The sequence below is a fragment of the Leishmania major genome, chromosome 36 (assembly GCF_000002725.2).
Source record: "Leishmania major strain Friedlin complete genome, chromosome 36".
In the NCBI taxonomy this organism is placed as follows: Eukaryota; Euglenozoa; class Kinetoplastea; order Trypanosomatida; family Trypanosomatidae; genus Leishmania; species Leishmania major.
Genome location: NC_007287.2, coordinates 1,873,914 through 1,895,872, shown reverse-complemented (window position 1 = coordinate 1,895,872; position 21,959 = coordinate 1,873,914). Strand labels below are relative to the sequence as shown.

Sequence of the window (21,959 nt, the reverse complement as noted above, 5' to 3'; positions counted from 1 at the left end):
CGCAGTCTTACACTGCCCTCCACCCCTTCCCCCTCTCCCTTCGCTTCATGCGATATACCTAACGCCACTGTTTTTTCTCTTTTTTTTTGCTCCAGTCGGTTCTCGTCTTACCCGCCTCGGTTTCCAGCGACGTGTCTCTAATGAACGTCTCGGGCGACGGAGGGGTTTACCGAGGGCCGCGCCCACGCCCAGGGGCAGACTCTTCCTCCATATTGGCCACGTCGTCTGGTGCGCTCCCCAAAACTCAAAATCACAGCCAGTGCTCGGTGGGAAGCGCAGAGGCATGCAAGGAGGAGGAGAGGCTCATTGTCGAGGATGCACTGCGCCGATTGCCTCAACTCGCCGCGTTCCCGCTACTGTCGATGTCTCCTCGGGCCTCGAGCCACGTAAATGATGCACTGGTCGAAAACTCGTCTTTCGACTCGCGTCAAGGTACCTCGTACCATCTGGCAGCGGACGAGGAGGCGCTGCTGCTGCAGGAGCTGGTGAACATCACCGCCGGCGCCGCACCATTCATGTCCACTGCCGCTCAGGAGGAGCAGGCCACCGGCGGCTCCGAAAAAAGGCCCGACGAGGCTGCTACTCTGCTGGGTAGCAGGGAAACAGGCACACAGGTACCAGCAGCAACAGCCACTGCAAATGGTGATTCCACCTCCAGCGCACCGAAAGTGTCGGCAAGCGAACCCGCCGCCACTTCCCCGGCTGCTTTGTCTGTTCATGCCTCGACTCACACGGGCAAAGGTGCCAGCTCGTCAAAGCGAAGGCGCGCCGTCGCGCCACCCACATCTTCCAAGACGGCGGTGCTGAAAGAGGAGCAGGACATCCTCGATGCCATTCTCGCTGCTGTGGACGGTCAGCAGTCCAGCGTCAGTGGTGATCTGCTGGGCGAAACGTCGGCGGCGGCGGGGGCTGAAGCGGCGGCAACTTCCGCTGACAGCGATGAGGAGATAGACGAGGTGGACCTGGTGCTGGGGCAGGCGAAACAGCTGACCTCATCGACCGTGCTGTGCGAAACTCAGCGTGGTGAGGTGGTACTGCACGTTCACGAGCACATGGCGCTTCGCTGCAAACTGGCGGACCTGCGCAAAGCGGCCGGGGAACCGACGTGTGTGGCTGTGGCAGAGTCCTTCGATATAAGTGCCAGGGCGCCGACGCACGCAAGCACCGCTTCACCGGCGGCTCACACTCCGTCGTGGTCGCTCAGATGCGCCATGGGCACATCGCTCGGCGTCGTTGTCCTCTTCGATCGCCGATGGACGGTGCTTGGCATATGCGGCACCGTGGAGGCGAGCGTCGGGAATGCCCGTGGCGCCGTCGTCTCCCTGTCACTCTGCACCCCCACCGCTGCTCTTGGTGGAGCCGATGAGACATGCGATGGGCGAACGGCGGCCACCGGCCACGCAAGAGGCACGTTTGTTCTCTGGTCGCTGCACACGTTCTCCCCTCTGCGAGTCGTGTCCGATGAGAGCAGGGTGCCGGTGCTGCGTGTGATGCACCTGCATCGGGACCCGACACGCATTCTCGTCCTGGACAGCAGCGGTGCCGCGAGGTTTTTTCAGTTTTGGAAAGTGATGGCGAAGTACGTGTTGCGCGCCACCACCGTCACCTCCGCTTCAGCGGCCGCGCCGATCAGTGACATTGATACGTTGCCGTGTCCCAGCAGCTTCTACATGGCCAATCTGGAAACGCTGAAGCAGCACATGCCGTGCAGCAACGGAGAGGAAAGCGATGGCGACGTCAGCGCACCGTGGCTATGCGCACCCCCACCGCTTCCACCGTCAGCGGCCACCGCGGCAGGCATCTCGCGGACGGCGTGGCCCACGATCGCTGGCAAACACTTTGTCGCCACGGTGAGTCATGACGCGGTGCTGGTGTACGTTGTCGACACAGGATTGCAGGGCACCGTCACAGGCGTGGCGCGCCATAGCCACCCACCCTCGTCGGCGCTCAGTAACGAGCTCGTTCGGTTTGTCGTGATGGAGGTAGAGAGGTCGACGCCGCGGCTGCTGCTGTGCGTCTCTTGGAACACCGAGGTGGAGCTGCTGTTGATGAATCTGCGCGTCCCAGAGCCGAGCGGCAGCGGGAAGACGGCAGCGGCAGAGCCGATGATGGAAGGCCTGGAGCGGCTTACCCTGCTCCGGTTGTCGGCACCGCTGGTGCAGATGGTTCCGCTGGCGGGGTGCAGCGTGCTTTTGTGCGACCAAAACAACCACGCTCATCTCATGGACGCATCCGTGGCGGCTATGGTGGAGCGGCACCGCTTTGGCTCTCTCGAGTACGTTGGCTTCGCAAGCCGTCTGTGTGGCGTCAAATACCACGGGACCGCCGCGTCGAACCGCGCCGCGGCTTTGCTGATGGGCAAAGAGCACGCCTACGGCCTCTCGCTTCGTTCGTGGAGGGAGAGGCTGTCCTCACTTCTAGCGCGCCGCAAGTACACCCAGGCGCTGGACCTCGCGAAAGGGTTTGCCGAGGAAGTGGCGCTCTCCACGGTCGGCTTCAGCAGCAACGCCGCGAACTGCCGCCGCGAACTGCATCAGTTCATGGAGCGCATCCTCATCGCATACGTGGAGAGCCGTCTCGCTGTGTTGCCGAGGACCGAAGCGACAGGCAAGAGCAGTGGTGGACCGCCAAAGCAGTCAGCAGGAAACAGTGACCCTGTTTGCGGGACCGAGTTCCTTCTTGACGTGCTACAGCAGATTGCATTCTACTGCAGCGCCGTCGACGGATTAAACTTGCTGTATGGCCCCGTCGCCCTCGCACTTCAGCATCAGGGGCTGCTTTCGCACCTGCTGTACGTACTAGAGCAGTGTATGCGGCACGGCATCATCACGTACATGCCCGAGACGCTGATTGAGCGTTTCATTTATCTGTTCCTCGATGATGCTGAACTCGATGCGGTGGAGGTGGCGCTGGGAGTGCGGCCGCTAGCACCACGCGATGGAAAGGAAGCGCGAGGCGACGTACTCGATGCGGATTCAGCCGTGAAGATAAGCGGTAGGGACCGTGTGGAGCTCGCCCTCATGTCCCTCGACTCGGGCGCTCCTAGTTTGCTGCGGCTTGCGCAAGAGCACGGTTTGGTACGCCTCACTGTGACCATCTTGTCACTGCGGCAGCAGCGCTATGTCGACGCGCTGGCGTACGCGTTGGACGAGGAGCAGAAAGCAGACGAGGGCCTTCACGGGAGTGACCGTGGCCCAGAGGTCTGTGCGCCACGGGTACCGAAGTGTCCAAGTCTTTTTGACTCACCCGACGCCGCCTCGGTGGCTGTTGACTTTGTCGAGTGCACCTTGAAGGGTGTGAGCCTCCTGCCAGGGGCTTCTCTTGCCATCGGTGAACAACGTCCGGCCAAGAAGGCGATTCTCGAGTATCTTCTGCGGCCGGCCTCCAACGACGGCAGGAACGCCGACAGTGGTGCCGTTGGTGGTGGGGTGCACAACCTGCTCCGTTTCTTGCGACGGCAGCCGGAGCACGCCATGCGTGTACTCCTGTTCGCCCTCTCCGACGAAGGTCCGTGTAGTCCGTGGGGCGGCGCTGATGGACTCTCTCGCACCCAGTTTGTGTCTAGTGTATACTTCATCTTGACTGGGGGCTCACGCACGCGGCCGCGCCACGCAGCGGAGAGCGACTTGCTGTCGGCGAGCGGCCAACGGCAGGGTCCGCTGGACCTTTTCCGCATTGACGATGAATTGTTGAACCGTCTCCCGGCCCTGCGGACGCTGAGGGCAACCGAGCTGGCACAGCGCCCCTTCCCGCCGTACATCGCTGTCCACACCTTCCTCGCTGGGGCCGCCATCTTCAATGAGCTTTTGCTCTCCACGGACGCCGACGAGCTCGCCAGCGACGAACCGGACCGGCCGCCTGTGCGCCTCGACGTGTGGCTTGACCTGGTCATCCAAGACGTGCTCTTTGCGTTTCAGAGCGCCGAGAGAGTCGAGGAGCGGCGAGAATTGCAGGAGCACCTGCTCCGTGTCCTCGCCCCCGACCTGCTTCCACCATATCGTGTCGCTGTGTTTCAGTCAGACTTCACGCGGCTTCGCATGGCGCGCTGCCTGGCCGCCCTCCTTTGCAGGGAGCAGCGGTATGCAGAGGCAATTGCGTGCTACACGGACCCTATGCAGAACTGTGTGGATGCGCAGCTACAGCAAGACGTGTTCAAGATGCTCCGTGACGAGATGCAGCACTTGCAAGACCTAAGGACGCAAACAATGAACCGCGCCCAGCAAGAGTCGAGTCGGAGCCAACGCCGTGGAGGCAGCGCGCTTGACAGCGATCGCAATGCCGCGTCGCTTGTGGGCGGATCGGCCACGTCTGAGGTGGGCCGAGGCTTTGGCGACGACGTCGAGCAATACTTCAGTGAGGAATCCTCGTTGATCGCGCCCACCGTTACGGCCACCGCCACAGCTCCTATCGACGCTGCCATCAAGTCCCTCCAGCTAGCGGTGATGAGCCAGGTGGAGTTGCTCGTCCGCATCGACGCGACTTCGCTCGCGCAGTTCGTCTTCGACTACTTGCCGTCGAACCAACGCGAGGTGATGAAGCTACTTCGCGGGTCTAGCGCCGCCTTCATGGACTACCTCGATGAGCTGGTGACCCAAGGCGACCAGGCCGTAGCAAACGACATGAACTTGCAGAATACGTACATTGAGCTCCTCTGCGAACATGCTCCGCGGCGCGTGTACAGCTATCTACAGGAAAAGGGCAATCGAGTCACCTACGATGTGCAGCTGGCGCTGCGTGCCGTGCGCAAACACCGCATCGCCGACGCCGCCGTATACTTGCTGGAAAAGGCGATGATGATCGAAGATGCGATGACGGTGATGCTGCGGGCCGTGCGCGAGCTGCTCGGTGCTCTTCGCGAAGAGGTTGTGACCCGCGTGACTCCAGCTGCGGAAGCAGCGACTGAGGCGCAGGGCGACCAAGACCGTAACGGACTTGCCCCGCTGCTCACAAGCACACCCGGTGCTGAAGCAGGTGAAGCGGCGACGCAGCGCGGATGCAGGAGGCGCTCGACTCGCGGAAAGGAGGCCCCGCCGCTGACGTGCGAGCTCGCCAGTTTGGATTCGGCGACTGAGCTGCGGCGCTTTGTCGGCATCGGGGAGGAGCTGTGCCGTAAGCATCAAGCCGAGCGTGTCGCTGGTGTGGCGTCGACCAGTGACGCCGCCACTCCTCTTGCAGTCGCATCTTCGCGCACCTTTTCCTCCGCAAGGCACGGGTTTCCCGGTAGCTCTCCGCAGCACCCTGAGTACTGGTTTCGACTGCTTGATGTCTTCATGGTGCCGCGCCGGCTCTTGTGCGAGATGATGACGCAGGATGATCGGCTGCAAGCTCTCGACACAGCCCCGGTGCCAGCTCGGCCATTCACAAGCAGCGACCCCACAGGTATGAGCAACGAGCTAGATGCCGCCGCTCACATCGCCATGGCGTCCTATGCTGGTGCGGCAGCCGCGTCGCTGGCAAACCCGCCCTCTGCTGCGGGGCTACCGCAGCACTTGGCGAACTTGACCACACCCCTCAGCAGAGAGCAGAGACGGTGCGTCGAAGCGCTTGTCGCGGTCTACACCCAGTACACCTCGAGCATTCTGCAATCGATGATGCGGACCCTCGACGTCGCCGTCGTCGTGAGCAAGGTGGTGCAAGACCACAAGAACGGGACATTTTGCGCCCTCAAGCCCGTTCTTTTGGATATGATGGACACCCTCAGCTTCGACCTGGAGGTAAGCCGTCTGTGCAAGCTTGCGACAGAGCGTGACGTGATGCTGCGGGGGCGCGAGCTCTATCAGATGCTAAACAGGAGCGTTGTGCCACAGTCGGACTGCTGTGCCTTTTGCCACATTAACCTCCGTGAGCCGCCTCTGCCGCAGCCAGCGGGAGACGAGGTGGACGCTGCTGCCACTGTCGGTCTTGTACCTTCGGCAGTTTCTGTGTACACGTGTGGGCACACCTTTCACACGGTCTGCGCTGCGCAGGCGATGGGGTCGCGCCAGGGGTGCGGGATTTGCATGCAGAGCAGGTGTTCTTCTGGCAAGCCCGGAGAATACGAGGTTTATGGCAACACCAGTGGTGCATCAGCCGCGCAGCCTTCCACAAGCGGCGGCGCAGCTGCCGACCGCGCAGGGCACGAGGACCATGCCGACCCTGTGACCACCGTGGTCATGCGGGCAGCGGAAAGGACCATCGACGTGGCTCGCATGCAGCGCCGCGTGCGCCAGACGAAAATGAAGATGGACCACCCCGAAGACTTCTACTCTGTGCTGCAGTCGCTGCTGGCATGGGACACCTCGGCGTCCGACTCTTCTCTCGGCAAAGCGGGACCTGGTGGGACGAGAGACGGGTCAGGCAACCGGGTACTTGCGCCGTCTCCATCAGTTCCTGCCGTGGCTGGCCAGGCGCACGGGCCCGTGACAGGCGGGGTGGCAACCATGCAGGACAAGGTCCTCGACACCCTCACTGATGCGGAGATCCTGGAGCTGTTTGGCGGGGTCTGATGCGCCGACCCTTCACTTGATCCTTGGTTGTGGGGACCTCTGCTATGGTTTGCTCGTGCGCTTGAAATGATGGAGACCTCATGGTGTCCACCTTTCTCATGGGTGCGTCGCTGATTTCACCGCACTTCGCTTCTGTCGTTTTCTCGACTCTTGCTTCTCGGCACGCATGCGCGAGGAAGGGGAAGGGCTCACCGAGCCCCCCCCCTGTGGCAAAAAAAAAAGGAAGGGGACCCCTTGCGAAGTTGTGGTGCGCGGCTGTGCCACCGCACACGTCGACTCCCCGCGTACGCGTTCCGTCTCTAGCTGCGATCCCTCTATGCTGTTCTCGTCTCCCTCATTGCTTCTTCGTCGTCGACGCCGATCCTTCGACACACAAAACACACGCACACTGGCGCACAAGCACGCTTCTCTGTTTCCGATCTCTGACGCCGTCGTGCGCACATGAAGCGAGCTGACGGTCGCGAGTCTCCTCGGGCGGTGCGCGCCATTCACGTCGCCACCAACGTGCTGGCCAACTGCCACAGCAGCGCCTGTGTCGAGATTGGCAAGACGCGCGTCCTGTGCGGTGTTCGCCCGCCGCAGCATCTGGTTCAGGAATACCGCGGCACGCGCGGACGTGTCAGCTGCCAAGTCCACCGCAGCTTGGCGTCCTCGTCGAACCTTGACAACTCTGGCGACCGCGACATGGCCCTTGCGCTGGAAGGAGTGGCAGAGCAAGCGGTGGTGCTGGAGCGCATTCCACAACTGCTGGTGGGGGTCCTAATTGAAGTGGTGCATGACGACGGGGCTCTATGGGATGCCGCAACGACGGCCTTGTGTGTCGCTCTCACGGCAGGTGGCGTGGAGGTCTACGACACCTTTTCGGCGTGCAGCGCCGCACTGCGGCACGATGGCGCCATAATTGTCGACCTCACGCGAGAGGAGGCGGCGGCGGCGATGGCGAGCGTGGTGGTGTGCAGTGGCCTCTCCCTCGGCGGCGTGTACTACTGCTGCCACAAAGGCGCGTGCGAGGCAACGACGATGAGTCAGCTGGTGCAGGCGGCGACGAAGGGGCTGCAGGTGCGCAAGGTCCCGCTCTTAGAGCAAATCCGGAACCAACTAGTCTAACCTGGCATGTCTACGTAGGTCTGGCGTGTGTGTATGGGGGGTGGAGGGGGGGGGGCGGACGTGCCGCTGCATCCACGGCTATTCATGGAGCCGAGGGACCTTTTGCTGGGCCACACGCGGACAACGCTGTGTGAACCGCACGAGTAAGCTAAACGGGAAAAGAGCGAAAAAAAAAAAGTCATGCCGCTGCTCCTTCCCCAATCTTTCGCGCCGCAGCGACGACAAAGCGAGGCGCAGATGGCGTGCGAGGAGGTGTGCACGCGGCGCAGCTCCTCTGCGTGCACGTTCACCGGCGAGTGTAGCTGCGTCACTCTCTGTTTTGCCACCCTCGAGCTGGAGGCTTCACGGAATCCTCGGTGTTCCGTGTTGCTGAACGGAGAGAGACGACGAATGAGGGTGCGCGTCTTTTCCCTGTTTGGGCACCGGACTGACGGCCATGGTGTGTGCACCACATGATGCGCAATGTTTCTGTTGGCCTTTTTGTGTCTCCGCTGCTGGAAGTTGCTCTCATTGCCCCTTCACCTCTCCTGTTTCTCGTGGTGCCCCCAAGTCTTCTCGCACACCATCGTCTCGGGGCAGGCGGCACACCCGCACCAGGCAAATACAAACCAAAAGAACCATGGAGACCTGCGACGGCCTAGATGGCGTCGCCGGCGCACCGAAGATGACGGAATCGCTTATTTTCCAGCAGTGCCGGAGGCACCAGGGCTACTCGACACCTGAATTCAATGACAAGCTCTACTTGCACCACCTCGGCTTCACCCAGCTCCACGGCCTCGCAGCCTTCACCGGGTGCGTCGTGCTCTACCTCGACCACAACGCCCTAAGCGACCTTGCCGGGCTCGCGGCGCTTACCCGTCTCGACTCCCTGTACCTTTCCTGCAACGCGCTCTCCCACCTCGGCTCGATGCCTCGCTTGCCGGCCTTGCGCACCTTGGACGTCGCCCAGAACCAGATTGTGACGCTCAACGGGCTCGACGAGGCAGCGCCGCAGCTGCAGACGCTGCTGGCAGGACACAACAGGCTGCAGCGCCTTGACGGTGTGCAGGGGCTTTCCGGCTTGCTGTCGCTCGATGTGTCGCACAACTGCATCGAAGACAAGGAGGCGACGAGTGCCTGTCTGAGCGGCAACCGCGCCACGCTGCGCACCCTGCTGCTTCATGGAAACAAGCTGTGCAGTCGCACAGCACACCACCGCAAACGCTGGATTGCAGCGTTTCCTGCGCTGCGGTTTCTCGACGAGTACCCCGTCTTCGATGATGAGCGCGCGCGTGCCGAGGCGTTTGCTGGCGGGGGCGCGGCAGCCGAGGCGGAAGTCCGCTGCGCGCAGCGCGCTCGTGCCCTTGCCGATGCGCGAGAGCAGTTCGCGTACTACGGCGATATCCGCGAGGCGCAACGCGCCGCCCGGCGCCGCAACGGTGCGGAAACGCAAGCAACCCCATACTTCCTCGCCCACACACCAACCGTCAACAGGGCGGTTGTGCAGGACGCCGAAGATGAACCCATCTACATCCCAGCAACGCGCGGCGCTGTCGTTCACCAGGACCCGCTGGGTGGGTGAGTCGTGTGCGAGAGTTGTTAGTTCATGCTGACCATAACCACGCAGCTTCTACATTGTTTGGGTGCTGAGCATCTTCATGTACAGGAGACAGAGCTTTGAAACGGCGGAAAGCGATCAGCCCGGGAGGGAAAACGAGAGCATGCCGCGGCGGCTGCAGCCCCCTTCGCCCCCCCCCCCCCACCCCCAAACCCTCGCCGCTCTCCGTCTTTATTTTTCTTTTTTGCGGGCGCGGCCGTGGCGCGCGGTTCGGGGTCCGTCTCCCGCCCCCTGCCGGCGCGCCATTGGCTGGGGCCCTGTGGGAGGGCGAGGGGCTCGGGTGGGGGGGGGCAGGGGGCGGCGGCAAGGGGGGGGGCTCTCCGTCTCCTCCTTTTTGGCGCACCGCCGAGCATTCCCATGACCAAGGCCCGCCGCCATCGATCGATGCCCGGGCGTGCTTTCACGCGGCGCGACGGGCCCCGCGCAAGAAGCAAACCTTCGCTGAGGCGTCCGACGTACCCAGGGGAAACAGCAGTCAAGGAGAGAGAGAGAGCAATGAACCAGGGGTGCTCGGTGCGCCCGGGACGCAGGTCTTGCAACCCGTTTTTCTTCGTCAACGCGTTCTTTTCTCTTGTAGTACGAAAGTTACATCCAACTCTACCCGGTTCTGTTGCGGGCCCATCGATGGGGCGAAGCAGCCTTAGATATGTGTGTTGCAGCACAATGCACTGGCGCAGTCATCTCTGAGCGGACCCTGACTCCAGCTCTGCCCACCCACCCCGCACCCGGTACCATCATGCCGGCCACCGCCCGATGCATTCCCCGCGCGGTGGCCCAAGCCTCCTCGCACACCTGTGGGCGGGTGTGAGGGCCGGAGGTGAGATACATGCTCGAATCCTGCCGACACTCTGACTATCGTGTAAGTGGCACAAACATGTTAAGTGTTGCTGGTTGCCCCGACGCCATGCCATCGACGACCTGACCCCCAACAACAGTAGCGATACATCCGCTCTGATCTCCCCACGTCTTTGGTCCTCGACCCTGTCGCCAACACCGCAAGTGGTTCGGCATTTGGCGAAGGGATCTGCAGGTATGGGTGGGCTGCTTGGCTTCCTCCCACACAGGGTAGTATGGTGTTCTTGAGCCCTCAATACCACGCTGCGTTGCTCCGCGTCGTCAATGTCTGGCAACCAGCACAAAAAAAAAGGAAAAGAAGTGTAGTGCAAGCCACGTTTTCTTATGCACAGGTCTGTCGCGACTCTTTCGCATAGAGAGAGAGAGAGAGCGGGCGCACGGCATTCCGGGAAGGGAACGGGAAGGGGCGTGCGAGCAGCGGCGACGAAGCACGCCGCAAGATTTGGAGACGGCAGATTGAAATGCCCGCTCGTCTCCTGCGCCTCTTCTCTCCATCCTTCCACTTTGTGGCCGCGTACTGCGCGCGCCAGCATGTGAAAGGTGAACGCTTCTAGTCGAGGGGGACTGGCGCTATCGTCGCCGTGATCTCGACATGCTCTGCAGGGTGGCGACCGTACCGGACGAGCAGGAAGACCTGGAAGATGCACGCCAGGGTGCAGAGCACGTTGGGAATCGTGATGTACATGTCCAGGCTCAGCAGACCGTACAGCGTCCACAGCACGCTATTCAGCGTCGCAAACATGACAGTCGCCGGCTGCAGCGACTCGGCGTTTCTTTCGCGGATGATTGTCTTTGCCATGCCTAGCGGCGAGCTCAGCATGAAGACACTACAGCAACCGCCCAGGATGCCGATCAGCTGTGCGGCAAAGTCACTGCTCGAAAAGCTCATGAGATAGAGAAACAGCAGCAGGAGGAGTGCGATTAGAAACATGGTGAGCGTCGCCGTCGTCAACGAGGCGACATAGCTCGTCGACTTGAGCACATGACCCGCCTTCTCCTCCATGCGGGCCACTGCCAGGAACATCAGGATGCAATATGCGGCAATGGCAGAGCCGAACGTGTTGCAGATAATCACCGGAAGAGCGAGCGTTTGCACGCCGTACAGGCCCCACACGTTGCAGTTGAGGAGCTGCGCGCAAAAGAAGGTGATTGTCATGCTGCCAACCGATTTGACGGCACGCATGCTCTTGACAGTAATCACGGACGACGCCAGCATGCACAGCGCCGCCAGTGTGGCGCACACGGAGATGGTCTGGAGCAAGAAGCCCATTCTGTCTTCGCAGTGGGCGACGCTCAGCAGCGTATCTGTGTGTGAAGCAGCAGCAGCAGCAGCAGAGACGAAAAAGATATGCGAGGACGGTATGGGAGAATAGGAAGAGGAAGGCGAGCAAGCAGCGGAGGTAGGTCCCAACGCGTTTGTACACGTGCGTTCGTGCGTCTTTCTATGTCTGTCTGCGGGCCAAGGTCGCCCGCGGTGGTTGTGGGGGAGTGCGGTATGCCCACGCTGGAGGTGCACTTTATCCCAGGCGCGACAATACCATCAAGTTGTAGTGCTGGCCTACAACCCAGGTGAGGGGGCGGGAAGTTTGCGCGAGAGAGAGCAAGGCCAACGCAAATCTGTAGCGTAGAAATCACGCTTGCGATAACCACGGACAGCGAGGCAGAGGAGCGCGGGAAGTGAAAAGGGCGCCATGAGGGGTTCCGGGAGGGAAGAGAGAACATGAGAGAGGCAGGGGATAAGCAGTGTGTGTGTGTGTTGGGGAGGGGGACAAGTGAAGAAGAGTGGCAAAGACACAGACGAGGCCAACAGGAGCAACGACCACAGCAGAGAGGCGGTGCCAGTGGAGGTGCGGCCATGCGCGAAAGCACAGACTTTGCTGCATTCGTGTGACGCTGAGAGGCCTGCCCTTTCACAATGGCTCTTTGCTCATGTCATGATACCGGGAAGCACGAACTTCTCACTACAACGTATGGGAGGCGAACCGTGACACACGGGGTCCACAGGCAGTGGCTCCCATTTCACAGGAGGGGCCACTTGCCCGACGCCTGTCCACGCGACCGACCCAACACAACGACGTTGAACCCGTATCCATTCATCATAGACACTAATTACTATCTACGACACCGCGTAGCGCCAGCCATTGCTGCCAGCACATGAGGCTTGTGCGACGCGTCACCCTCTGCACTTGTTCGAAAAGATTCGGTAGACAGGCTTGTAAGCGACCCTGCACGAGTCGCTGAACGCACGACAAGCACGGGCACGAGAAGCTGCCCCAACATCGAGAGGGAGGTAACAGCCAGTAATATCGACACCAAAAGTGGTGGGGCTTTTCGGTCGACTGAGAACGCGGCACCAAAGGGAAAGAGAGGGGGAGGGGCGAACCAACCGAGACAGAAGATACAGACAATCCACCAGCACCACCAACAACGACGGCGCTCCTCTGGCCATGCACACACACACATGTAGGGCAGGAACACAGAGAGAAACGCACCACTAAACCCAAGAGGCACACAAAGCACGCAAAAGAAATTCAATAGGATGAGAAGCGGGACGCGGATAGAGAGCGAAGGGGTGGTGGGGTGTTCTTGAGCCCTCAATACCACGCTGCGTTGCTCCGCGTCGTCAATGTCTGGCAACCAGCACAAAAAAAAAGGAAAAGAAGTGTAGTGCAAGCCACGTTTTCTTATGCACAGGTCTGTCGCGACTCTTTCGCATAGAGAGAGAGAGAGAGCGGGCGCACGGCATTCCGGGAAGGGAACGGGAAGGGGCGTGCGAGCAGCGGCGACGAAGCACGCCGCAAGATTTGGAGACGGCAGATTGAAATGCCCGCTCGTCTCCTGCGCCTCTTCTCTCCATCCTTCCACTTTGTGGCCGCGTACTGCGCGCGCCAGCATGTGAAAGGTGAACGCTTCTAGTCGAGGGGGACTGGCGCTATCGTCGCCGTGATCTCGACATGCTCTGCAGGGTGGCGACCGTACCGGACGAGCAGGAAGACCTGGAAGATGCACGCCAGGGTGCAGAGCACGTTGGGAATCGTGATGTACATGTCCAGGCTCAGCAGACCGTACAGCGTCCACAGCACGCTATTCAGCGTCGCAAACATGACAGTCGCCGGCTGCAGCGACTCGGCGTTTCTTTCGCGGATGATTGTCTTTGCCATGCCTAGCGGCGAGCTCAGCATGAAGACACTACAGCAACCGCCCAGGATGCCGATCAGCTGTGCGGCAAAGTCACTGCTCGAAAAGCTCATGAGATAGAGAAACAGCAGCAGGAGGAGTGCGATTAGAAACATGGTGAGCGTCGCCGTCGTCAACGAGGCGACATAGCTCGTCGACTTGAGCACATGACCCGCCTTCTCCTCCATGCGGGCCACTGCCAGGAACATCAGGATGCAATATGCGGCAATGGCAGAGCCGAACGTGTTGCAGATAATCACCGGAAGAGCGAGCGTTTGCACGCCGTACAGGCCCCACACGTTGCAGTTGAGGAGCTGCGCGCAAAAGAAGGTGATTGTCATGCTGCCAACCGATTTGACGGCACGCATGCTCTTGACAGTAATCACGGACGACGCCAGCATGCACAGCGCCGCCAGTGTGGCGCACACGGAGATGGTCTGGAGCAAGAAGCCCATTCTGTCTTCGCAGTGGGCGACGCTCAGCAGCGTATCTGTGTGTGAAGCAGCAGCAGCAGCAGCAGAGACGAAAAAGATATGCGAGGACGGTATGGGAGAATAGGAAGAGGAAGGCGAGCAAGCAGCGGAGGTAGGTCCCAACGCGTTTGTACACGTGCGTTCGTGCGTCTTTCTATGTCTGTCTGCGGGCCAAGGTCGCCCGCGGTGGTTGTGGGGGAGTGCGGTATGCCCACGCTGGAGGTGCACTTTATCCCAGGCGCGACAATACCATCAAGTTGTAGTGCTGGCCTACAACCCAGGTGAGGGGGCGGGAAGTTTGCGCGAGAGAGAGCAAGGCCAACGCAAATCTGTAGCGTAGAAATCACGCTTGCGATAACCACGGACAGCGAGGCAGAGGAGCGCGGGAAGTGAAAAGGGCGCCATGAGGGGTTCCGGGAGGGAAGAGAGAACATGAGAGAGGCAGGGGATAAGCAGTGTGTGTGTGTGTTGGGGAGGGGGACAAGTGAAGAAGAGTGGCAAAGACACAGACGAGGCCAACAGGAGCAACGACCACAGCAGAGAGGCGGTGCCAGTGGAGGTGCGGCCATGCGCGAAAGCACAGACTTTGCTGCATTCGTGTGACGCTGAGAGGCCTGCCCTTTCACAATGGCTCTTTGCTCATGTCATGATACCGGGAAGCACGAACTTCTCACTACAACGTATGGGAGGCGAACCGTGACACACGGGGTCCACAGGCAGTGGCTCCCATTTCACAGGAGGGGCCACTTGCCCGACGCCTGTCCACGCGACCGACCCAACACAACGACGTTGAACCCGTATCCATTCATCATAGACACTAATTACTATCTACGACACCGCGTAGCGCCAGCCATTGCTGCCAGCACATGAGGCTTGTGCGACGCGTCACCCTCTGCACTTGTTCGAAAAGATTCGGTAGACAGGCTTGTAAGCGACCCTGCACGAGTCGCTGAACGCACGACAAGCACGGGCACGAGAAGCTGCCCCAACATCGAGAGGGAGGTAACAGCCAGTAATATCGACACCAAAAGTGGTGGGGCTTTTCGGTCGACTGAGAACGCGGCACCAAAGGGAAAGAGAGGGGGAGGGGCGAACCAACCGAGACAGAAGATACAGACAATCCACCAGCACCACCAACAACGACGGCGCTCCTCTGGCCATGCACACACACACATGTAGGGCAGGAACACAGAGAGAAACGCACCACTAAACCCAAGAGGCACACAAAGCACGCAAAAGAAATTCAATAGGATGAGAAGCGGGACGCGGATAGAGAGCGAAGGGGTGGGGGAGTGCGGCAAGAGCGGAGGGGAGGGGGGTTACAAGGTGGGGCGCACACAGCCATCATGATCCCAGAGGGAGAACAAAGGGCGTGAGAGAGAGGGAGACAAACAAAACGCAGAGAGATGAGCGCAACAACGTCGGTGTGACACGCTCAGCTCTCAAGGAGTTCAAAGCAGGAGCAGAAGTTGCCCATGTGGCTCACCACGAGCCGGCATTCTCTCCATGGAATCTCGGTCTTTTGCAAAAATGAAAACGCTGCCACGTTCTTCTCGGTGCACGCGCCGAGCGTGATATGCGGCGTGTAGTTTTCGTGAGCGTACTTGCTCATAAAGGACAGCATCCACTCTGGAGTGGTGCTGTTGCCATCGGCGGGGAACTTCCTGTGAAAGGCGGACTTGGCCACATCCTCCGAGCCTACCTTGACGTGGTACTGGCCCAGCTCGCGCATGATGGTTTCGTGCAGCCACATTAGGTTGGGGCTGCGCTCCACCGTGATATTTGGCAGCCGCACGGCGCGTCCATCCTCTGTTGTTGCAAAGATCGGGCCGTCAGCGACTCCCGTCAGCACCAGCGACTCCTTCGATTCCAACACATGCTTCCGGAACTTTAACCACGTCTCGCGCACAATCTCACGAATGGCCTTCAAGTCCAGCGCACGCGCACAGAACTGCATCACGGTGCAGTGTGCATAGCCATACTCTTTGCGGCCCTTCTCTGTGAGTGGCGCGAGGCCGTAGCACAGGGACGTGTCCTCGACGTCGTCATCCACTTCGACAGGGCATAGCGTCGATGACAGCGGAAGAGCCACTACGTCGAAGGAGGAGCTGACCAGACACACATTCAACGCCAAGAGGGACATGGCCGATGGAAGCGGTGCGCACGCACGCACACCGCTTCTGTGGATGCGGATTTTCCTCACAATGATCTGAATCCGCGACACGCTCAAACATACATGACAGCCGTTACGAAGAGGCTCGGAACTTGCGAGAAGGAAGAGAGGGCAAGCAAGATGCGACGGTTACTGGGATGCGACACTGGAACGGCACAGGCCTTCCCATACGGAAGTCTGCCGAAGGCGTCTGTCCAAGTGTGCGCCCCCTCCCCACTGTGTGCTTGAGTGAGCCGCTACGCACACAAGCAAGGGGCAAATAGAAAAACGCAGGCCAGTGCACGGAGCAGACAAGCGCACACGTGAAGTGAGCACAAAGCGAGAACAGCAATAGAAAAGACGGAGTCAGTAATAAGCGTTAGGCAAATCAGATGCAAGCTGAAAAAAAAAAAGAAAAACGAAGCGTGCAACAACAAAAACCGCAGATGCCCACAAGACGCAAATCGCCAAAGTTGCACCGCGGCCAGTGCACAAGTGCGAGGAAAAAAAAAGTGAACACTCACACACACGCTCGCACGCACAAAGCCAGAAGGGGAGGGGAAAGACAGAGCAAGGTGTCGTACTACACAGGCACGCCTACACCACGGAACAGCAGCCGAGGTGCCGTGTATCTTTTATTTTCCTGTAAACAGACCCAAAGGAGACCAGAAAAAAAACGAAAACGTCTGACACACATACACAAAAACAAAGGAAACACGAAGAGGAGCTGTGCTACAACGCACAGTCACCATACTTGTATATATATATATATATATGTATATATACATACATAGAAGTGCGTGTGTGTGTGAGTGCGTGTTTTGCCTGTCCCACCGAGTTTTCGTTGGTCACCTGCCCGGATAGGCTCGAAAGGTGGAAAAGGCACTTGCAAAAAAAAAATAACGCGCAAAAAGGGACGAGGAAAACCAGCCACACACGGAAGACCGGTACGGGTTTCTTTATGCCGAGGTGATTAGCGCCTCCCTTATTGCTTACTCGGAGCGTGACGCGCGCACCTCACCGCTGCTTCGTGCTTTCCTTTGAGCGCGAGAGGCCGGAGAGGGGAAAGGAGCGATGCGGTGTTTTTGGGACGGGTGTGCCTTAGACGCCGGCAAAGGCTCGTCTCGTGTTTCACACCTCAGTAGGCCGAGTGAAATGATGGGTCACTCCACAGGTTGATGGTGTAAGCGATTACGGAGTAAGATTAGGCGCGCACACTCTCTAACGTGTGGCTGTGTGTCTGTTCGGCTTCGCAGGAAAGGAGACCGTGAAAGGATGGCGGCTCAGCTGCTGTGCCTCCTTGTCGCTGAGCGCCGCGTGGCGATGAGGCAGATCGGAAGAGCAATCGAAAACCGAGTCGTGGGCTGTTCACACGCAGACAGACACACACACACACACACACACACACACACACACACACACAAGTAACAACAAGCGAGGAAAGAACCGAGATAGAAGAGGACTTCGTTTTCTTTGTCAGAAAAGTGTGTCTATGGTGACGGGGAAGGAGAATAGAGGGGGTGGATGGCAGCAGGTAAGAGAGAGGGGCTGCGGAGAGGCAAAAAGTGGGAGAGTCCTTCGGGGAGATGGTGGGGGTGGGGGCGTGGGGCCTGTTCTTTCCTCGAAGATGCACCCCAGCTACGCTGCGTATTGGCAGGGTGAAGAGAGGGGCTAGAAGAAAGGAGTTAGGGAGGAGGTGCGGGTGCAGGGGTGAGGGGCCTAAAGTACGTTCAGACGACGTCTCCTAAAACAGAGTGCTCTGTCGTCATCGCCATGGCTTGCGGAACTGCTCATCCTGGGAGTCGCGTGCTGCGGATCGTCTGTGACCCGCCGGTCCATGTCAGTGCTCCGCGAAGAAGTCCTGACATCAGGGGGAGTTACCGACGCAGTGCTGCTCTGCGTTGCGTACCGTTTAGTGTGTGTTCTTACCGGTGTGTCTTTGTGTGTGTGTGTGTGTGTGTGTGTGTATGCGTGTGCACGCCTGCTTCTGCTCGTTGTGCGGAAGATTCCGTGTTCGCCTGAAAAGTTAATGAGAAGGGAGAAGCGACAAGGGGTGGGGAGCGCGAGGCGGACTGTCTGGGAAGCGAGCAGTCGAACAAAGGTGCCGGGACTCAGCGCGTCTTTCGAAGCGGCGACAAACGAGAAAAAAAAGCCCCGACGAGAGACAAAAGAAAAAGAAGCCGTTTCACAGAAGCCAAGGGAACCGTACACAGAGAGGGCAGGGAGTATGGCAGAGATCGGCTGGGTGCGGGGTGAACTCGCAGTCGACAAGGAGGAGGTGAAGTAAAGCAGGTGGGTCGCGAAAGGGTGAGTCACAGATCCCGCAGAGATCCCGCGCGCACGCACAGGCGCAAAACACATTCACTCACCACCACTTGAGCCCACGCATGAACAGCGCGACGTCACGCTATAGCACCCCTACGCCCCACGCTTCACAATGTATGCTGTCCCCTGCCTATCCTTTTCGCTCCTCTCCTCTCCTCCCCTACAGACGCGCATTCACGCCACCCATTCTTCAAGTTTTGTGCCACGCGCGCGCGCGCGAGAGAAATCGGACGTTCGGTGCGCCACACGAAAGAGGCCACCCATGCGCACAACATGGTGCCCAACCGAGCCCTCACCAGCGACTGCTCTTATACAGGAGCGCACGAGGAAAACAAACAAACATACAAACAAAGGGTGAGCGACGTTTGCAGAGGAAGAAGGTGGAGAGGCCGAGAGTGAGCGTCTCTCGCATCACAGGCACAACACTAGCAATAGAGGCGGAGTAAGGACAAGGGTGTAGCAGAATACACACACACACACACAACAGAGGTGATGAAAGGCAGCTGCACCATGCTGAAAACGAAAGAAAACAAGCAAATCACAAGATTTGTGGGAGAGGGGGAGGAGGGAGAAGAAGAGACAAGGGGACAGATCGCAACAACCCAGAGAGAGAGAGAGAGACGACAGCACGGCGTTGTTAGTGCGTGAGACGGGTGGTGACGGTGCTGATCATCAGCGCCTACGAACCCGAATGGAGGGCGGAGCCACGTGGATGGCCCACCAACGAGAAACAGAAAACCGGTAAGCGAGCAAAAAGAAAAGCGCCCTCCCCCTTCCCTCTCCTCTACTCGCACTGCCACACTGGAAGACATCCCTGTAAAACCATCCCATCTAACTGGCGTCCTCCGGCTTGTGCGTTTTAATGTGAAAAACGGAATACAAAGGAGCAAAACGTGGTAAGAGACAGGAAGATGTCGATATCGTTCCATGGCGGTGCATTGTGCATAAACACGCATGCTTGTGTATCGAAATGTGCTGGTGCACCACCACGCGAAGCGCTCGATCAGCACCCAAGGGAGGGAGGCCAAGAAATGACGAAAAAAGACGATGTAAGAAAAGTCCCCCAGGGACTCGATTTGTGGCCAACGACGTTCTATCCTTCTTCGAACGATCCGCCTCCTTCAGCCGGTCTTTCCGTGGACGGTGACTTGACCGCACTGTCCTGTAGCGGTGGTGGCGAGAGCGCCTCGGCAGTCTCGTACAGTTTCAGTCTCTCCTCCAGCTCCTCCACGCGACTCTTGTACTGCGCAGCGCTTGCACGAGCCTCCTCCAAACGTCGCGCGAGCCGTTCCACTGGCAGCAGCGCTTCCGTGATCTGCAGGGCATTCTTTTCCGGGTCCGAAGAATCCGCCGTGTACACGCGAGTCTTTTCCACCAGCTCTTGCGCCTCATCCTCCTCGCGGTCAATAAGAGCATGGTCGAGCAGCGTGGCGACCGGGTCTTCTTCGGGCATAAGGCTCGGCAATGGTGCCCGCAGATACCAGCGCACCTTCTCAGGTAACACTTTCTGCACTTCCATCCGCTGCGAGAAGGACTCAAGGTCTTGCTGCAACTTGACGAACTCTGTCTCCTGCAACAGGAGCATTTGGCGACGGGCGGCACGTCGCAGGATGACGCGGCGACGCAGCAGCGCCTCCGCTTCTTTCATGAGCCGTGGTCGCAGGCTCGTCAAAGACAGCCGTGAAAGGATCAGCTCCACCACGCCCATTTCATATTTGGCCTTGCTCGCCAGTTTCCGAACCTGGGTGATGTAGGCGATCAGTTGCCGCACGACCTTCACCTGGCGAGTCATCTCAACCTGATAATCCGCAATAATGGCCTCTGCGGCGCTGCGGTCCTGCTCGGTGTGCTCGAGGTATTCTGCGCAGGCGCGACTGACATTGCCGCGCTGGAATGCTTCTTCTGTTGCACGTTCGCTCGCGGCGAGCCCCAAAAGCTTGGTGTGGTGCTTGGCGGCGCGCTGCATGAGGGATTCGACAGCGCGCACTCGTGCTTCGCAGAGCGCCAGTGGTGCCTCTAGCTTCTGAAGATGCGTGGCATCGGTGGCACTCGGAGCTGGTTCTGAGGACAGACTCGGCTCCAGCTCCACCAATAGTGGAAATGAAGCGGCTCGACCAGACAACATGGGCGTTGAGAGACCGTCGCTCCCGCTCGCCGTTGCAGGGGCAGCAGGAGCAGTGCCCTCTGTTGTGCAGGATCGCATCTGTGCGAGCTGCTCCTTCTGCGCAGCCAACGTTGCCTCCCGTGACAGCAACTCCTTCCTTAACAGAGAGAGGTGAAGCCCAACAGGCTTGCAGAGTGCTTGCTGTGCATGCGCCACGTTTCGCAGCTTCTCTTCCGTCGTGCAAACTGCCATGTCTGTCGTATGCGCCGGTTCAGGCGTGGATGCGGAGCAGCTGCGGTGGTGCGGATGGTGCACGCCGCTGTAGACCTCTAACCACTCGAGCTGAAGCGCCTCCACGAGTTGCGCCGTGGTGGCGATGTCGCACAGCACAAGCAGGACTTGCTCATCACGCAGTGCCGCTGAGCCCTCGAGCGGGTCGAGGCTAGCGTAGTCAAATAGCTCAAATACGGGAGGCTTGTGAAACGGCAGTGGAGCCGTCGGCGATAGCGACGCAGACTCGGCAGTGGCGGCCTCAGGGTTCGCCGCGGCGTGCAGGGACGGCTCCAGCGCCTTTGCGAGATGGGACAGGAGCCCATGCGCTGTGAACAGGTTGGTCGGTATGCAGGGAGTCAGGCGCGGAGACGTCCGAGCCGAGTCCGCACGCAGCGTCGGTTGCGCTGCAGCGTTAAACGACACCGAGGACGCGTTGCCGAATGGTGAACGCGCGGGCGAACTGGCAGCGGTCGCCGACTCCGGCATAAAGTAGGGCACGCGCGTGCCAACGAAGGCAAACACGAGTTGCACCGTGATGCCGCTCATCTCTGCCTCTGGTGAGCGGCGGTGCTCCACGGGTGTCGAAAGTGTCGAAGACCGAAGCACGCTCGGAATATGCTTTCCCTGCTTTCGGGCGCTGTCTGGCTTGACACCGGCACGGTGCACACCTCCTTGATCTCAAGCGGGTCTAGCGCTGCAGGCTCACAAGTGCGCAGCCGGAACAGGAAAAAAAGTTTGCTCTTTCTTTGTTCGTTGCGTTCGTACCAGTCGGGCAAGAGATGTCCGTCTGTGTGGGCGTTTCGAAAGCGCGCCCCGCTGGAACACACCGAGAGATGGGGGCGCCTTGACAGGCAGGCACGCAAGTGGAGGACAATACCCCGAAACGATGAGTCAAGCAAAAAAAAAACACGCCACCCGCCCACAACACCTAACCACGCACGAGCGATCCACGGAGAAGCCGAAGAAAACACTCAAGCCACAAAAGGGGAGTTCAAGAACAAGGCAAGCAACTATGCATATATAGAGAGAGGGAGAGAGACAGAGAACGATTGAAACAGCGTGAAGGGCGGAGGCACCGCTAGAGCACCACTCCACCGAGAAGAGGGAACGAAGAGAAAAAAGCGTGTCCGTGAATGCGGCAATACACGACACACACACACACACACACACACACACACACGACACACACACACACACACACACACACGACACACAGACACGGAGAGATGACACGCACACACGTCCACTGAATCAAAGACGCAAAGGGAGACCCGCAAAACAAAAAAGAACAAAAGAGTGAGGGACAACACAGAGCGGCAAAAAGGGGAGAGAGACCTGCGGAGGACGAGGGAAGAGAAGAGAAGGGGAGGGGGGAGGGGAAGGAAGGCGAGAGTACCTAGTCAGCGGAAGT

The 21,959-nt window shown here is 59.5% G+C and overlaps 7 protein-coding genes across 7 annotated transcripts; 3 read left to right on the top strand and 4 right to left on the bottom strand.

Moving 5' to 3' along the window:
• Positions 1 to 140: 140 nt before the first annotated feature.
• Positions 141 to 6,485, top strand: LMJF_36_4900 (conserved hypothetical protein; the record flags this gene model as incomplete). Its single annotated transcript, XM_001687024.2, has 1 exon — positions 141 to 6,485. The coding sequence occupies one exon, from the start codon at positions 141 to 143 to the stop codon at positions 6,483 to 6,485; it is 6,345 nt and encodes a 2,114-aa protein (XP_001687076.1).
• Positions 6,486 to 6,926: 441 nt separating this feature from the next.
• Positions 6,927 to 7,592, top strand: LMJF_36_4895 (putative exosome-associated protein 4; the record flags this gene model as incomplete). Its single annotated transcript, XM_001687023.1, has 1 exon — positions 6,927 to 7,592. One exon carries the CDS (start codon positions 6,927 to 6,929, stop codon positions 7,590 to 7,592), a length of 666 nt encoding a protein of 221 aa, XP_001687075.1.
• A 436-nt stretch (positions 7,593 to 8,028) lies between these two features.
• LMJF_36_4890 (conserved hypothetical protein) lies at positions 8,029 to 9,153 on the top strand (the record flags this gene model as incomplete). Its single annotated transcript, XM_001687022.1, has 1 exon — positions 8,029 to 9,153. One exon carries the CDS (start codon positions 8,029 to 8,031, stop codon positions 9,151 to 9,153), a length of 1,125 nt encoding a protein of 374 aa, XP_001687074.1.
• Positions 9,154 to 10,594: 1,441 nt separating this feature from the next.
• On the bottom strand, positions 10,595 to 11,314 carry LMJF_36_4880 (conserved hypothetical protein; the record flags this gene model as incomplete). The annotated part of the gene is made up of 1 exon (XM_001687021.1): positions 10,595 to 11,314. One exon carries the CDS (start codon positions 11,312 to 11,314, stop codon positions 10,595 to 10,597), a length of 720 nt encoding a protein of 239 aa, XP_001687073.1.
• Positions 11,315 to 12,956: 1,642 nt separating this feature from the next.
• Positions 12,957 to 13,676, bottom strand: LMJF_36_4870 (conserved hypothetical protein; the record flags this gene model as incomplete). Its single annotated transcript, XM_001687020.1, has 1 exon — positions 12,957 to 13,676. The coding sequence occupies one exon, from the start codon at positions 13,674 to 13,676 to the stop codon at positions 12,957 to 12,959; it is 720 nt and encodes a 239-aa protein (XP_001687072.1).
• A 1,453-nt stretch (positions 13,677 to 15,129) lies between these two features.
• On the bottom strand, positions 15,130 to 15,837 carry LMJF_36_4860 (conserved hypothetical protein; the record flags this gene model as incomplete). The annotated part of the gene is made up of 1 exon (XM_001687019.1): positions 15,130 to 15,837. The coding sequence occupies one exon, from the start codon at positions 15,835 to 15,837 to the stop codon at positions 15,130 to 15,132; it is 708 nt and encodes a 235-aa protein (XP_001687071.1).
• A 3,427-nt stretch (positions 15,838 to 19,264) lies between these two features.
• On the bottom strand, positions 19,265 to 21,094 carry LMJF_36_4850 (conserved hypothetical protein; the record flags this gene model as incomplete). Its single annotated transcript, XM_001687018.1, has 1 exon — positions 19,265 to 21,094. One exon carries the CDS (start codon positions 21,092 to 21,094, stop codon positions 19,265 to 19,267), a length of 1,830 nt encoding a protein of 609 aa, XP_001687070.1.
• Between the last annotated feature and the right edge of the window lie 865 nt (positions 21,095 to 21,959).